The sequence below is a fragment of the Dromiciops gliroides genome, chromosome 4 (genome assembly GCF_019393635.1).
Source record: "Dromiciops gliroides isolate mDroGli1 chromosome 4, mDroGli1.pri, whole genome shotgun sequence".
NCBI lineage: Eukaryota > Metazoa > Chordata > Mammalia > Microbiotheria > Microbiotheriidae > Dromiciops > Dromiciops gliroides.
Genome location: NC_057864.1, coordinates 44,473,863 through 44,490,637, shown reverse-complemented (window position 1 = coordinate 44,490,637; position 16,775 = coordinate 44,473,863). Strand labels below are relative to the sequence as shown.

Sequence of the window (16,775 nt, the reverse complement as noted above, 5' to 3'; positions counted from 1 at the left end):
CTTTTTTTATACAAATGGTTGCACCTTGTCAAATTGGGGAATGATGTGTAAATAAGCCATTCCTGTCTTCTTGGCTGCCTTGTGCTGACAGTTGTTGAGATCCCTGGATTTTATGATGGAAAACCGATTATTCCTCTTATCTTCATGGATGATGTAGCTAGTATAACAGACACCACCAATCCCGGCCTATGGAGAATGAAATATTCTAGTCAAAAACCTCATGTTTGAACTTTCATTTTCCTCTAGAAGGAAATGAATAAGTACAGAGACTGAAATGTAAATCATGGAGCTAATTGGATGGAGACTCAAGAAAATTAGGTTCTAATCCCAACTCCACCAAGACCTCAATGGGAAATCTTGAGCAAGTCATATGACCCATGCATCTATTTCCCTAATTAAAAGACTGGGTATAATGACAATTGTTTTGTCTTTCACAAAAGGTTGCTATTAGGCTCAATTAAGGTGAAATGTCAAAATGTTTTGAGGAGTACAAATTAATATACAAATGTAGTGTCTTTTTTTGTAAGGATAGGGGCAATTTCTTCTTCTTCTTTTTTTTTTTTGCAGGAAGCAGTAAAGAACAAGAAATCTTAGCTACATCTTCTCTTTCCCTCCTCTCACCCAAGTCTTTCTAAGTATAATTCCCAGGATAACTTGCAAGGAACCAGGTAGCAACCAAGTATACTATGATAGGTGAAATATATTTTTTCACCATTATTCCCAAAATTGACTGAATGAATTCAAGGCATTCAGGAGCCTGGGGGAAAAACAGAGGCATCAAAGACAGAATTAATCTAAGCATTTGGAACTCTACTGGTTTCTTCTGGGTGCTAGGAACTATGGGTTTGACTCACAAAAGTACTAATTGCTGCTGGGCACTAGCAGCTGGGGGCAGCTGTGAGTCAAACTCACAAAAATAGCTGAAGTAACCTCTGAGTCTATGGTTTAAAAAGATGAGACCCTTTCATGTAGGGGAAAGTCAAATCAAAGGAAAAGTAACAAAGGGCAGCAGAGAGCAGCCCAGGGGAGAACTCAGTGGATGATAGTGTCCCAGAGAGCCATGAGGTAGAACAGTAAAGAGATACTGTTAAAGTGGACAAAGCCAGCATTGAACATCATGCCGTGTTTTATTGGCTTCCTTGGATCAACAGGTGACTTTACAAAGAACTAACAAGCAGAGGAGGCAGAGGAGAATTCTGGTTGAGACGGGCCCAGAAATGTGAATTATTCAGATTTTGGTGTTCCCTAAGCATGTACCCTCTCCTATGTAGGTGCCCTCTAACTCCTAGGTTGCTTAGCCACCCATGTTGCCTTTCTCACCTTTCAGTTGGAAATTGGCAGGCAAGTGAATCCTTGTGCAATGGGAGGGAATGTTACTTATTCTTTATTTTGCTATTATTTAATCAAATGTCTTTTTCTTTGAATTAGTGAGCCCTTTGGTGGTGGTGGTTGTTTTTCTAAATACCTTGGTAGGGGCTCATGAGCTATGGGTTTTGATTGGATCCCAATTCAAAGTGTGCCAGGAACATGAGATTGTTTTCAGGAGACCCATGAACAAAAAAAAGCACAAGCTACCTTATTAATAACATCATCAAACTGCTTTGGATTTTGAAGAGAAGTAGGCCTAAAGCAGAAATACTTACCTCTTGTAAGTGATAAATATTTTGAGACTTTTTGATGGTGATATGGAACATATTTAGTATCCCTCTTACTATGTTAACAACAAGAGCTGGGGTGTCCTTTGGGGCATATATGTTGCCAATGCGTCCATTATTATACTCAAACTTGAATATTTGCATAAGGCCAGATGCAATTGTCCAAGTGAGCTTTGGTGAGTAAAGGAATGAATCTTTAGGCCAGATACCAATGTATTCTTCTACTTGTGGAGATTGAATCTGGAAGAAGAAAAAAATGAAAACAACGCATTATCATAGCCAAAGAAATGAGCCCTCCCTTCTAATGCAAGCAATATTTAATATTATACAAATAATCAACAATACTGATTTTATTTATTTTACTCCCTGTGCATTTCTCCTAGGAGGTCATTTGGGAAGATGACAGAAGCACAGTTGGCAGCCCCATTCCCCCCAGGAGCAATCTCTTTCTGAAATAGAACCCAGAAGGAAATTCAGAAGCCTGTGATTTAGGTTTACTGACAGTACTGGACAGAATCTAATATTAGACCTTTTCATCATAGCATGCGCCATCTTGGCAGACATTGTGCTGGCTGCAGAGGACAGAACCTAGTCTCAGTCCTCCCTAGCTCTGTCTACAGGCTTTCTTCTCCTTCTCAGAGCAGCCCCACAACCTATTCCTCTTGCGTCAATAGTACTAATGCCCTCTGTTCACCCTGCTCTGATCTCCTAGGAAGTCCCAAGCACTCCTAGTGAAGCAGCGCCTGAGTTCCACCTACATTCACAGTTGATTACACCAGCTGTTGACTCCTGAGACAATCCTCTTTCTCAGTCCCTGACATCTGAAGTTTCTGATGACTAAGGGCCATACCTCTTTAGCATCTGGACCTCTGATTTCATCTTTAGAGGGAACTCCCTCTACCAAGGCAAAACAACAATTGTTTTGAGTCTTGGAGAGTTGCCCTCATGTCTCCACTATATCCCTAGAGGTAGCTAAGTGACAGATTGGAAGGAGCTCTAGGCCTTCAGTGAGGAAGATTCGAATTCAAACCCAGATTTTAGATGTTTACTAGCTGTGTGACTCTGGATAAGTCACTTACCTTCATCTATCTCAGTTTCCTCAACTGTAAGACGAGGATAATAATAACACCTAACTCCCAGGATTGTTTTGAGCATAGAATGAAATAATACTTGTCAAGTGCTTGGCACATAGCAGGCACTTAATAAATGCTTATTTCCTACCTTCCTCTTGGAATCTTTGGTTTCCTTCAAGACTAAGCTCAAGCTCTACTGTTTTGATGAAGCCTTTCCTGATCTTCTCATGTCCAAGGCTGCTCATAACCCACTTGGTATTCATCTTCTATACACTTAGATGTGTACCTCTTATCTCCATTATTAGACTGAAAGATCCTTGAGAGCAAGGAATATTTATTTCACTTTCGTTTGTGTAGCTCCAGCTTTAGCACCGTTCCTGGAACACAGTAAGCCTTTAATAAATGCATGTTGATTGATTGACCGGCTGACTGATGTCTAGTCTCCACTATTAGATTGAAAACTCCTTGAGAACAGGGACTATTTCACTTTGATCATGGTATCCTCTGGGATTAGCACAATGGGGGTACATAAGTGCTCAATAAAGAAATGTTTGTTGATTGATGGAGAGTCATTTGGGGCCTTGAGGACTTCAGTTCCCAGGGTCATCCGGCTGGCCAGTGTGTTTTTTCTTCCTGATCCTGTGATCCACTAGATTCTATGCCCAGGGCCACTTTCATTATTATAAGGACAACCTCAACAGCCATCTTGAAAATAGCAACAAACATGGAAATTTAAAGTCATCAAAATAATAAAAATAGCAGCTAGCATTTATGTCGTGTTTAAAGTTTGCAAGGCATTTTATGAACATTATCTTGTTTGAACTTCACAACAACCCTGGGAGCTAGAGACTACACTTTTCTCCATTTTACTGATGAGGAAACTGAGGCAGACAGACGTGAGGTGATTTGCCCAGTATCGCACAAACAGTAAGTATCTTAGGTTGAATTATAACCCAGGTCTTTCTGACTCCAAATGCATCTCTTAATCCACTGAGCCTAGCTGCTTAAAGAACTCCAAAATAATGGGGAAAAGTTATGGAATAAAAGAAACAGATTAAATTGTCAGAGAAGATGTATAATAAGGCAACAGAAGCACCAGAAACCAAATGAGCGATTGCTCAATACAAAATACATTTGAATAACAAATACAGTGAAGGAATTAAAGGAAGATGTGAACTGAGCAAAAGACCAAAATCGTGAGAAGAAATGGGAAATGAGCTGGCTACAGGGATGGGATCTCAGGACAAAACAAGTTCTGTAGTTTAGGAAAATGACATTGAGTCTGTTCCTCCGGGGGAGGAGGAATAGATTTGTCCCCAAAATGTTGTGAATGAGTGAGCTATGAGAATTTAATTATGAGGTTATTATCATGATTTTTTTTATGAATTAAGAATCAGTTTCTCCAGCAGCAACATGGTGGTATTAGTCTCACTGATCTCTTAGGTCTCTGCAAAGCCCTAAAATTTTGTAACTTTACAGCTTTATGATTCGATGTTCGGTAAATCATCAGGAAAAGATTTTATAGAGCACTGATGAAATTTACAGAGCATGACAAATTGAGCCCGGAGCTCTGAGGGGGAGAAAAGCAACGTGTAAAAACATCAGAAACACGATCCTGAGTCAGACCTATGATTCATCGGGCCCAGGAATCTATCTCTGATATTGACGTGGAGAGATGGTTTACGAATATACATACACCAACACATCCCTAGCCCCTCCTAATCCTCCACAGTAGATCCATCATTCAAGAAGTTATCTGAAGTCAGTGTTTAATTCTTTATTCACCCACTGATCCCGTCTTTTCTCTGCTCCCATCTACATTGATGTCACTCTATTGACTTCCTTGATAAGTGGTTCAGTTCTATTTACCGCATGCATCTCCCTAGAGAAGTGACACGTTCATGCTGAAGATTCTTTAATGTCCTACCTTTGACATTTCCCAAAGTCCTCATCTCCCATAAGGTCCAAGTCCCCTCCATTTCAGCTAGACATCAGTGCAATGACATCTGGGGACTCATCTTCACTTTGAACTGCTCTATCTCCCAAATCTCTGATTCAAAAGTCTATTCTAACCACACACCCCTGCCTTTAACCCCTCACATTGTTCTAAATCCACTGAACCTGCCCTTTATCCTCATCATGACCTGTGGTCCTCCTCAATCCTTTTCTATTCTGTCAATCCTAGAATTCCAGAATATCAGGGATGAAAGAGACCTCAAGAATCCAACCTATACCCGGCCAAGAATCTCCTCTATAACAAACCTGAGAACTGTTGATCCAAACCTGATAGTTATTGATCTCAAAGGAGGGGGAACATACTTCCAAGCCAGGTCATTCAAAACTGGGATAGCTCTAAATGTTAGAAATTTTTTGTCGCATCAAGCCTAAATTTGCTTCTTTTTATGGCTTACATAGATTGTTCACAGTTTTGTGGTCTGGGAAGAACAAATCCAATCTCCATCTTGTGTAACAACCTATACAATACCTGAAGAAAGTGATCATGTTACACACACACACACACACACACACACACACACACACACACACACACACACACACACCAAGGTTTCATTTGTCCAGGATAACTATACCAAATTTCTTCAAATCTCCTATGGCATTGACTTAAGGCCTATCACCATCCTGGTATCCATCCTCTGGAAAAAGAAAATTCTCTTTTCTTACACCAGGCATTCTTCATTCTGTTATCCTATCTTTGAGCTTCCTCACAAGAGAACAATCTACACTACCTTAATTTTGTCACCACCTGTGTAAGTCCTTGCGATCTGTAACCTGATTCTACCATGACTTGATTGAAACGGCTCCTCTGAACATTCCAATTTACCTTCTGATTGCTAGATCTATTTTTTTTTCTTTTGGTGGTGGTGGTAGGAAGGAGAGAGGCATCAATTCTCCTTGAATGTGGCATAACAGAAAAATCACTGACTTTGGAATCAACCATTCAACATTTATCAAATAATTACTATGTGCTGGACACTGTGCTAAGTTCTAGGGATACAACAAGAGGCAGACATGACACGGGTTTAAGTCCTAGCTCTCCTACTTACTAGGTGTGAGCCTTTTACCCCTCTGCGACTCAGCTCCCTTATCTTTAAAATAAGAAGGTTGAGCTAGATAACTCTAAGAGCTCACCTGGTTCTAAATCTATGATCCTATGTTCTCTCTGAAGAGGTGGATACCTCTTCATTCTTGGAACTTTTCAGTTGCTTTCTGTGACACTGTCTCCTTCAATCTGCAATGAAAATTCCTCTCTTTCCCCATAGCTGGCTCTTCTTTGTCAGCCTGTCCTATAACTCTCCTTTCTCTATAACCCAATCCATTACGAGCTAGATACAGAGTGATTCCCAAATCAATATCTATGAGTCTGATCTTTCTCCTGCACACCAATTCTGCATTTCCAATTGCATTTTGGACATTTCCTCTTGGATGTATTGGTAGAACATTTAATACATCTAACGTCAAACTTCTCATTTCTAGCCTCAAATCAGATTCTTTTCTTGATGTTCCTCTTTCTTTTAATGAAAGAAAACTAAAGCAGCTCAATGGTTCTATTCTAATGAATAGAACACTGGACTAGAAATCAGAAAGATCTGATTTCAAATATGGCCTTGGCCACTTACTGGCTGTGTGACCCTAGACAAGTCACTTTGCCTTTTTCTGCCTCAGTTTCTTCAACTGTAAAATGGAGATAATTATAGCACCCGCTTCCCAGGGTTGCTGTGAGGATCAAATAAAATATAATTTGTAAAGTACTTAGTGCAGTGCCTGTCACATAGTAAGTTCTTTTTAAGTTCCCATTCCCTTTCTTCTCCTTCCCTTTCTAATGGTATCACTAATTGCCCCGGTTGCCCAGGCTGAAAAACTTGCAATGACCTGTGATCGCTTCCTTTCCTTCTGGCCCCTTCATCTAATCTGCTATCAAGTAGTATCAATTTGGGGGGGGGGGCGGGGCAATGGGGGTTAAGTGACTTGCCCAGGGTCACACAGCTAGTAAGTGTCAAGTGTCTGAGGTCGGATTTGAACTCAGGTATTCCTGAATCCAGGACTAGTGCTCTATCCACTGTGCCACCTAGGTGCCCCCGTATCAATTTTTAATTTGCCTTTCTCACCATGTCATGCCTTCTTACCACCATTCTTTGTGATGCCATCTCCCTAAACCCATCCTATGTACCACACTGCCATATTAACAAATCTTCCTAAAGAATCACAGTGATTTTGTTCTCTCTTCTTCTGAGCTCTCCTCATTCTCCTCTGCTAGAGCTCCATGTCGTACTCACCAAGTATAGGTGCCCTCCAATGCTCAGTTCTGGGCTCTCTTCTCTTTTTTATATAGACCAAGGATTCCTAAACTGTGGGTCTCAACCCTGCATGGGGTCACATAACTGAATGGGGGGGTCATGAAAAATTTGGCAACAGTAAAAGGTTAGGAATCTCTATTTTATATGCCTATATACCCAGGGTTGCCTAAAAATTTCCCAGGCAAAAAGGGTCTCGAGTGGAAAAAGCTTAAGGAACCCTGATCCATACTATTTCACTTGATAATCTCATCATCTCCCGTGGGTTTAATTGTTATCTCAGTGCTGATGAGTTGAGATTAAAATATCCAGGCTAACTCTGTTTCCTGAGATCCAGTCCCACATCTCAAACCACTAATTGTTTATTTCAAAATGGATGATGCATAAGAGTCACAGATTCAACAGGAGCAAAACAAATTTCTTATCTTCCCCCTAAATTGCCCCGTTCCAAATTGCCCTATTACTTTGGAGGACATAGCCATCTTCCCCGTCAACCAGATCCTTGACTTGGATGTAATACTTGAGTTCTCAGTCTCTCTACCCTCATACATCTCGTTGGTCACCGAATCTTATCATTTCTACCTTTACAACATCTCACAAACCAAGTCTTCCTCTTTACTCACACAACCACCACCCTAGTTCAAGCGCTCATCCCCTCTTGCCTGGACTATCGAAATAGACTTTTAATATTTCTGCTTCGAGTCTTTCTCCATTCCTATGTATCCTCCACAAAGCTGACAAAATAATTTTCCTAAAGCATAAGCTTATCACCTCCCCTACTCAGTAAACACCACTGGCTTCCTATGACCTCAAGGATAAAATCCAATCTCCTTTGTTTGGCATTTAGAGCATTTCAACACCTGACCCCTTCGTACCTTCCCAGTATTCTTGCTTATTAGTCGCAAACATTCACTCTACAGGTCAGACATAGTAGCCTACATGTCATTCCTCAAACACAATACTCCATGGTTCATCTCCCTGCCTTTTACTCTCTCCATGACTGGAATTCTCTTCTTCATGTCAACTTTTTAAAATCCTGCTTCCTTTCCAGACTCGGTTCATGATTATATGAAATTTTAAAGGGTTTGCACAAACAAAACCAATGTAGTCAAAATTAGAAGGAAAGCAGGAAACTGCTGGTTCACAGTTAGTTCCTCAGCATGTGTTGCCCCCTTTAGAGAGGATTTCATGCCATCCATGCTTCCCCTCCAGCATACTGAAGATTTTGCTCCAGTCCTTTTCACTTATAGTAGATGTCATTAGGACACTCGGATGATCCTGCTATAATTCTTCACTATCAATAAATACATCACCAGTCCACTTTTTTGATCAGACATTTCCTAAATGATGTCTTTTACACCTTTTATAGCTCATAAATCATCATTAGGAATATGCATGATTTGGGTCATCTTGGACAAATTCACTCACTTACCTGTCTGTACCTCAGTTTCCCTGCCCATAAAGTGAGGGGGAATGGACTTGTTGGTTTCTGTAGTCCCCTCTAGCTCTAAACCTGTAATCCCAAGACTTTATGGTTTCTTCTTGCTCTTGGTCAATGGTCAATGTCTTTTGGTCCCCCACAACTTTGAGCTTTTAAAAAGTATGTTCACAAGTCTCTAGGACAAGCACAAGGACATTTGTGTACAAATTACTAGCTAACTGTCCAAGGAAGTAGTGGGTCATTGACTACCCTGCATAATTCCTAGCTTGCTCTCTGTTGTCTAATTCAGTTTGGAATCAAACTCATTGTCCATTTGTATGGCTTATTCTAGATCACAGGATTGTGGATTTTCAAACTAGAAGGGATCTTGTAGCTCACTGAGTCCAATGCCTTCATTTTACAGGTGAGCAAACTGATGTGTAGAGTGATCGCATAGCATAGAGGGTCACATAACATAAGTATCTGAAATAAGACTTGCACCTCGGTCTCGTAGCACTTAGTATTGTTCTTGTCCCATAGTAGACACTTAATAAATACTTCTTGACTCACTGACTGACTGATTCTAAGTCCAGGACTCCATCCACCTGTCATGCTGATGAGCTAATTCAAAGGATGGATTAACTTTCAACTGCTTGTCACAGTCTGAACTATAGACATTTTCTCATCCATTAAGTTCTTTCTGTTAGGCTGATCACTTTTGAGGAATCATCAATCTCACTCAAGGAGGACCTGTCACATCATGGGGCTTGACATAACTGGCCCAAAATCACCCACTATAATAATCTGGTGGATTCCATCATCCATAGAGAGCCCCTTTTCCATTTGGACCCTGTACAGGACAGCCCCCATCATGGTAACAATGATGTATCTACTAGGCTCATGCCTTGCTCAGTAGCTGCAGGGATGCTGACCAATTATCCCATTTCCTGCTCAAGGTCATACTCAGTGCTAAATAAACTCTCTGTTGATTAATTGGTTTCAGCAGTGTCAAAATGGAAGAGGGGAAACTTAGAGAAAAAAATATTCATCCTGCCTTTGTCTAATTTATCGCAGGCTGATTGATAGGGGGATTGGAACATAGTGGGTGCTTAATAAATCTTTGTTGGTTGACTGAAAATCCCAAACACACCCCAAGTTCTCATGAAAGGAATAAGCACCTCTTGGTGAGCACTTATGTACAGTGACATCATATTACTATTTCTTCCTTAGGGGCCAAGCCACATCTTATAGTTTCTTGGGGCTAGAAGAAACCTCAGTGACACTCTCATGCAAGCCCTTCATTTTTCCGATGACCTAGAAGGATTAAGCAATTTGCCCAAATCTGTAAGGAAGAGGAACCTGAATCAATATAAGCTAAGTCCTAGTGCAAGTTTTGAGTTTCTCTTGTTTTTTCTAGAATATCTTGTATGTTTGTCATCTCCTCTTGACACACACTGCTACCACCCTAGGACAAGCCTTACTTATTCCATAGATGGGACTATAAAAATTGCTCCCTACCAGGTCTTCCAGCTACTAAGTGTCTTCACTTCCCAATCCATCCTTCAGATCACTGCCAGCCTAATCTTCATAGAATCATAAATTTAGACCTCAAAGGGACCTAGAAGTCATCTAATAGAACAGATAGCAGAGGGACAACTGAAATATTCCATTACCACCTTCAGGAAGATTGAATGCCAATAACAGGGTCAAGGCAATTCCCTTCACCTTGATGAAGAATCCCTATTCCATGTTAGCCAGTGGCTTTTATGACAAGATTAATCCAGGTCTCCAGTATTTTGAATCCAATCCCTTTGACCCCAATCTCCTTTGTCATTATCATTCTCTGCCTCCTCAAATTACTTTGTATTTTATTTATGTCTGTAGATGTAGACTTGCCCTTGAGTACAGAGGTCATTTTGCTTCCATCTTGACATGTCCAACACTCTTTAGGCACTTAAACATTTGCTGAATTCATGGAATCATGAAATCTCAGAGTCAGATGGACCTTCAGAGTCCATATAGTGCATCTCATACCTGAACAAGAAGCCATCATTCTACATCACCAATAAATAAGTATTCAACAGGTCTCATCTTCAAGAACTCCAATGAGAAAGGAATTTACCAACTCTCATGGCAACCAATTCCACTTCTGGACAGTGCTATGTGCTAGGAAATTTTCCTGGACATCAAGCCTAAATTTGCTTCTCCTCAATTTCCACCCCTCACTGCTAGATCTGCTCCCCTAGGTTCAAACAGAATGAGTTTGGTAGTACTTCTGCATGGTCCTCCTTCAGATACTTGAAGACACCTAGCACGCCCTTCCCTAAATTTTCTCCTCTGTGCTAAGCATCTTTCAGCTGATCCTCAAATGTCATGGTCTTGAGGTCTTTCCTATTGTAGTTGTCCTCCACTGGACACTCTTCAGCCTTAAAATATAGTACCCAAATTGAATGTAGCACCCCAGACACAATCCAACCAAGACAAAGGAGAGCAGGATTATTTCCTCCTTATTCTTCAAAGCAATGTTTCCCAATGCAGTCTAATATGGATTCAGTTTTTTGGCTGCTGTATCATACTGTTGACTCATGCTAAACTTGTCCTCCACTGAAACTCCCAGGTCTTTTTCAGATAAACATCTATCTAGCCACATCTCTCCCATCTTATGCTTATGAAGCTATTTTTGAATCAAAATGTAAGACTTCATATTTATATCTATCAAATACTATTTACTAGATTTGGCCCAATGTTCTATCCTCTCAAGACCTTTTGGGGCCTTAAGTATTTTATCAGACATGTTAGCTGTTCCTTCCAGTTTCACATGAACTGCAATTATAGGCTTGACCTATATTCCTTTGTTTACTTATGTCATTAATTAAAAATGTGAAATAGCATAGGATTAAACATGTATCCCAATGGGATGTGTCCTAACTAGACACTTCTTTCCAAGCTCACATCCAACATGGAAATACTAATGCTTGGATGAGGTCATTCAAACAGTGAAGGATCCATGTAACTGTATGCATTGAATTGAATTAATATCTAGCTTTAAATTTCTGACAGCACATGCTGTCATCCAGGAGCTGTGGGGACAAAAGACTTGCCATGATAAAGTTGTGTCCCTATTCCTAACCAATTATTTTGAGTATAAGTCACATTCATTGGGGGAAAAGACGACAAACCTTCATTAGTTTTAAAAGTGGTCCTTACTTTTTGCCTCATTTTTCAAAGTGTCATTGAAATATACCACAGGAAACTTTATTCTGCCAGATTCATAGCACGATAGGGTTTGAAGCTGTAAGTAGCCTTAGTAACTATCTGACCCGTTGTCGTCATTTTACAGAAGCAATTGTGAAAAATAATTAGTTGAATTTTAGTGGGGGGGGGGGAGACAAAGCAACCCAATCACTATGTGTTGTGACTGACCACCGAGGTCCATCAATCCATTGGTCCTCAGGCTGAATCTAAAGGAAACCTACTATTCAGACACAGCATTTGGACCACAGAATCGACCTCCAGAAATAATGGGTTTTACCAGTGACCAGAGCATGAAAGTCAAAATTACTCATTTGTAACCATTACACATAATAATGAGAATGTCACCTGGTCTGTGGAACTTATCTATATGCAGCATTGCTCTAGGATTCCATCCCCTGGGTCCATTTCACGGACTCCACATTCCTACAGCCAAATCTCAACCTTTTTTGTATTAATGATTCCTTTGTCTATCTGTAGAAGCCCATTGACTCTTTCTCAAAGTAATGATTTAAAAAACAACAAAGGAGGGGGCAGCTAGATAGCACAGTGGATAAAGCACCGGCCCTGGAGTCAGGAGTACCTGAGTTCAAATCCGGCCTCGGACACTTGACACTTACTAGCTGTGTGACCCTGGGCAAGTCACTTAACCCCCATTGCCCCACAAAAAACAAAACAAAACAAAAAAACCCAAACCCAACAAAGGAATGATTTTAAAAGCACAAAATAAAATATAAAGGAAACCAAAGGTTAATGAAAATAAAGATGTCTCTTTTTTTCCACATCTAAGTTAATGGGCTCATGTAAATCTGTTCATAGAACTGTTGGTGTTCTGTAGACACTAAATTAAGGATTCCTGTCCCAGAGCAACGTTGAAATCACAAACAGTGGATTTCTAGATATCAGTATCATCCCTGACTAGTCTAGAAGCCTCACCATCTCTTCTAGGTATTTGTCAGTAGTGGCCAATATTTTCTGGCCCACCTATACAGCAGAAGAGGGAATGCCATAGAGAATTATAGATTTTTGACTAGAGAACCAAGCAAGGCTATTGTAATTAGGAGGTTGAGGAGAGATTTAGAAGGGACCATAGGGGAATGACCAAACAATGTAAGGCTGTCCTTTTTGATGTGAGAAGAAACGTGGAGGTAGCAGAAAGAGTACTGGTCTTGGATCCAAAAAAGAGAAAAATGCCCATTTGTACAAAAATATTTCTAGCAGCTCTTTTTGTGGTGGCAAAGAATTGGAAATCAAAGGAATGTCCACCAATTGGGGAATGGCTAAACAAGCTGTGGTATATGATGCTGATGGGATATTATTATGCTGTAAGAAATGACAAACAGGACAATTTCAGAAAGGCTTGTATGAATTGATGTATAGTGAAGTGACCAAAATCAAGAGAATGTTGTGCACAGAGACAATGTTGTTTGATGAAGAACTGTGAATCACTTGACCCCAAAGGACTAATGATCAAGTTCCACCTCCAAAGAAAGAACTGACACTGATTGAACACAGACTGAAGCATGCTATTTTTCACTTTCTTTCATTTTCCTTCTTTTATTCAAGTTTTCTTATACAAAATGACAGATATGGTAATTTTTTACATAATTGCACATGTATAAACTATATCTGATTGCTTATCACCTCAGGGAGGGGGGAGAGAATGGAGGATGGAAAGGATAGAACTTGGAACTCAAAACTATAAATAAAAATGTTTATTATTATTATTATTATTTTCTAAAAGACTACCAGTCTTGGAAGCATTACTCTCCAAATCTTGCCTCAGATACTAAATGTATGACCTCAGGCATGTTGTTTTACCTCAGTTTACTTCTCTGCAAAATGGAGGGAATAGCTTCTCACTGCCTACTTTAAAGGGCTGTTGAGGGAAAAGCATTTTGCACACCTTAAAGTAAAGGTGAACTATGATTATGGAGTGTTTCATGTAGCCTGAGGAGAAGCCATTGTAGGTGATGGTTAAAGGCCCCAGATCTACTTTTAGCATGGGCGAACATTTTGAAAACCACTTACTTATAAAATAACTCTATTTGAGAGGGTAGGAGGCTAAGTGCTACAAAAATACTCCAATGTAGGCTCCTAATGGATTAAGAGCCAGAAGGTATCTCAGAGAACATCTAGTTCAACCCGCTCATTTACAGATAAGAAACCTGAGACCCAGTAAAGGGTCCCATGGGTAACACACATCAGTATCAGGATTTGAACCCAGATCCTCAGATTTCCACTGTGTCAGAATGATTTTTATTCAAAGCTCCTTTTTGGTTGGGTCCCCACATGAATACGTCTTTTCCCAGAAGTACCTTGAGGAAATACAGCTTCTGGGACACTCCACCAATCTCCAGTTTGCTGGTCAACCTCAGGCCTGACCTGGCCAAACCTCTTTCTGGTAGCCCACTCAGAATCACACCCTGATAAGTGTACACATAGGTCTTGATTGGGTTGAACCCTGGTTCTGGGAGGGAAAACACAGATGAGGTTGGGATTTATGACTGTTCAGATGCTCCGCATTGAAACCCACGAGATGTGAAATAGAACAGACTTACCCATAGCATTCTTCTCACTCCCTGTTAAAAATAAATAAATCAAATGCCAATGTGAAACATTCTTTAGTTGGAGAACAAAGTTTTTATAACTGAATACAAGAGTCTTTGACCCACAGGGAAATGTAGTAGGGTTCTTTTCCTCCCACTTACTCCCTACCATCCAGCCTTGGCCCCTACTCTCTCCCCAGATCAAGGACCATAAGGAGAAGAATCCTGAGAGAAGACTCACTGGGTGCCCCCAGCAAGCCTTCCCACCTCCACCCTGCTCTATCAAACACACACTAGTACCTGCGACTACAATGTGTAAGAGAGAATCTGAAGAATAGATTCACCACGGAGCAGCCCTGACTGGAGCCTCATAATTTGCTGCCAGATATGCTGGTGCTCTGTCCTTGTCATTCATCCAGCCCTGGCTGATGTACCTGCTTCCCCTGCTGCGACCCCTGGGGGCCATGGCCTTGACCGTGGAATTCTGCATTTATGGGTTCCATCAATATGTTTCATGCTTAAAAGTCTTCCTCGGCCAAATTAGTTTGGGGAAAACAGGATTCAGGGATCTCTAAGGCCCCTTCCCATTCTGACATTCCATGAAAGGAGACATCGGCACTTACCCACAAGAGAGAACATCAGGGCCAAGGTGATTCCCTTCATCATGGTGATGAATGCAGAGCCCGTGGAAGCTGGTGGCTTTTATGACAGGAGAATAAATCCCACGTGGTCCCCATTGGGTTGTTTGTCTGGGCTCTCTCTCTCTCTCTCTCTCTCTCTCTCTCTCTCTCTCTCTCTCTCTCTCTCTCTCTCTCTCCCTGGGCAAACACCCAGCTGCGTGGGGGACACTTCCCTTTTTAAAAAGAAGGCGTCACTTGTTTGTTCTGTGTGGCCTTGCAGAGCCCTTCGGCAGAAATCACAACGTCCCTTTTTGTCCTTTTTCTAGAACAAGTCTGTCTGGAAATGTTGGTGATAAGAAAACACTGAAAGGCCCTTCCATGGGAGCGCCAAGTGGACGAGAAGTTTGCTATGAGAAGTGTCTGTGCTAAATTTCTTTTCGGAAGCCCCATGCACAAGAGTCCCAAATGGCTCATAGGCTCACAGACCTAATCCTGAGACGGGCTCAGAAATCACCTAGTCCCATCCCGTCCTTCTACAGATGAAGAAACTGCTCCCCAGGCAAAGACAGTGACTTGTCCAAGGTCATACAGGTAATAAACTTGAGGGAGAATTTGAACTGAAGTTCTTAGTCAAGCCAATGCTTTTTCTACTATAACCATAGAAGTGTTGGATGGGGGTGGGGGAATAGGTAAAGTGACCTGGATTCTCATCTCACCTTTGCCACTAAGTGTGTGACCTTGGGAAATCATTCATTCCTTCAGCCTCAGAGTTCCCATCTGTAAAATGAGAGGAGAGTTGGCTTAAGTTCTTTCCAGTATAACTCTTTTAGAAATCTATGGAAGGCTTAATTAAAAACTAATTGAGATGTCACGATACAATGGGAAGGGCATTAGAGCGAGAAGTTCTCAGTTCGAATTCTGACACATTTAACTGGGACTTTGGACGAGTCACATAATGTCAGTGTGCTTTGGTGTACTCTCCTCTAAGATAACAGACTCATACTCAGTGGTCTTTGAGTCCCCTCCCAGCTGTAGGACTGAAACAGATATTAATGAAGGTCCTTTATAAGATCATATAATTTAGCTACAGGAACCTTACATGCTCTATAGTGCAGTGAAGGAAGCCTGAGGTGACCCAAGCTGATGCTCTCATCTAGAGCCACAAAGTGGATTATATTTTGGCATTAAGTTAACATTCAAACCCAGCAAGTTCAGGAGACTGAAGAAGTTCTGAGGTCCCACTGTGGGTAGGGTAGGATGGAGATTTCTGGACTTCTCCAGATCGAGTCCCTTATCACTACATCCATAAGTCTGGAAACTGGAAGAATAAAAAAAAAAGCCCAGCCCAGAACTCACATGCTTTCTAAATAAATCTCCAGGTGATCAGGAATAGCTCTGAACTCTGGAGAATGGTAAACACCCAAAGGCCGGTGTAGATTCTTGTGGGGACTCAACAGATGGACTCAGTAAGAAAATCTATTGGAGTATCTCAGAGAAAGAAAAGGATTTTTTGTTCTAGACCAAGTTCTGTCTTCTAGGGCAATGTGGCAGTGTTGTATAATGGTTCAAGCGCTAGTCTTGGAATCAAAAAGACCTGAACTTGGCTCTTACCTCAAGCACTTACTGAACATGTGACCCACTTCATCTCCTTGATCCTCAGTTTCCTTATCTATAAGATAGGGAGATTGAACTTACTGATCTCCATAAGGTCCCTCCCAGCTCTAAATCCATTTTGAAAAATCTATGAATAATTAGATATGGAAGCTCCTTTCCTTAAGAGAAAAATGGCCATATTTTCCATTAAAAATATTTTTGAACTGCATATTGATGAACACAGATAATCCAGCTGGCTGATATCTTTCTGCATCACAGCATAGTAAACAGGGCAAAAGG

At 40.9% G+C, this 16,775-nt stretch overlaps 1 protein-coding gene across 2 annotated transcripts in view; it reads right to left on the bottom strand.

The window, feature by feature from the left end:
- Positions 1 to 15,009, bottom strand: part of LOC122752813 (vitellogenin-2-like) — a 29,339-nt gene extending 14,330 nt beyond the window's left edge. The window contains exons 1-5 of one of the 2 annotated variants that reach the window (XM_043999739.1): positions 14,886 to 15,009; positions 14,275 to 14,295; positions 14,032 to 14,183; positions 1,644 to 1,895; positions 25 to 186 (exon numbers count right to left, since the gene is read on the bottom strand). In XM_043999739.1, coding sequence (XP_043855674.1) covers positions 25 to 186; positions 1,644 to 1,895; positions 14,032 to 14,183; positions 14,275 to 14,295; positions 14,886 to 14,928 — 630 coding nt within the window. In that variant the 5' untranslated portion in view covers positions 14,929 to 15,009. The remainder of the gene's footprint in view (positions 1 to 24; positions 187 to 1,643; positions 1,896 to 14,031; positions 14,184 to 14,274; positions 14,296 to 14,885) is intronic. The other variant, XM_043999740.1, reaches the window with a different exon arrangement.
- Between the last annotated feature and the right edge of the window lie 1,766 nt (positions 15,010 to 16,775).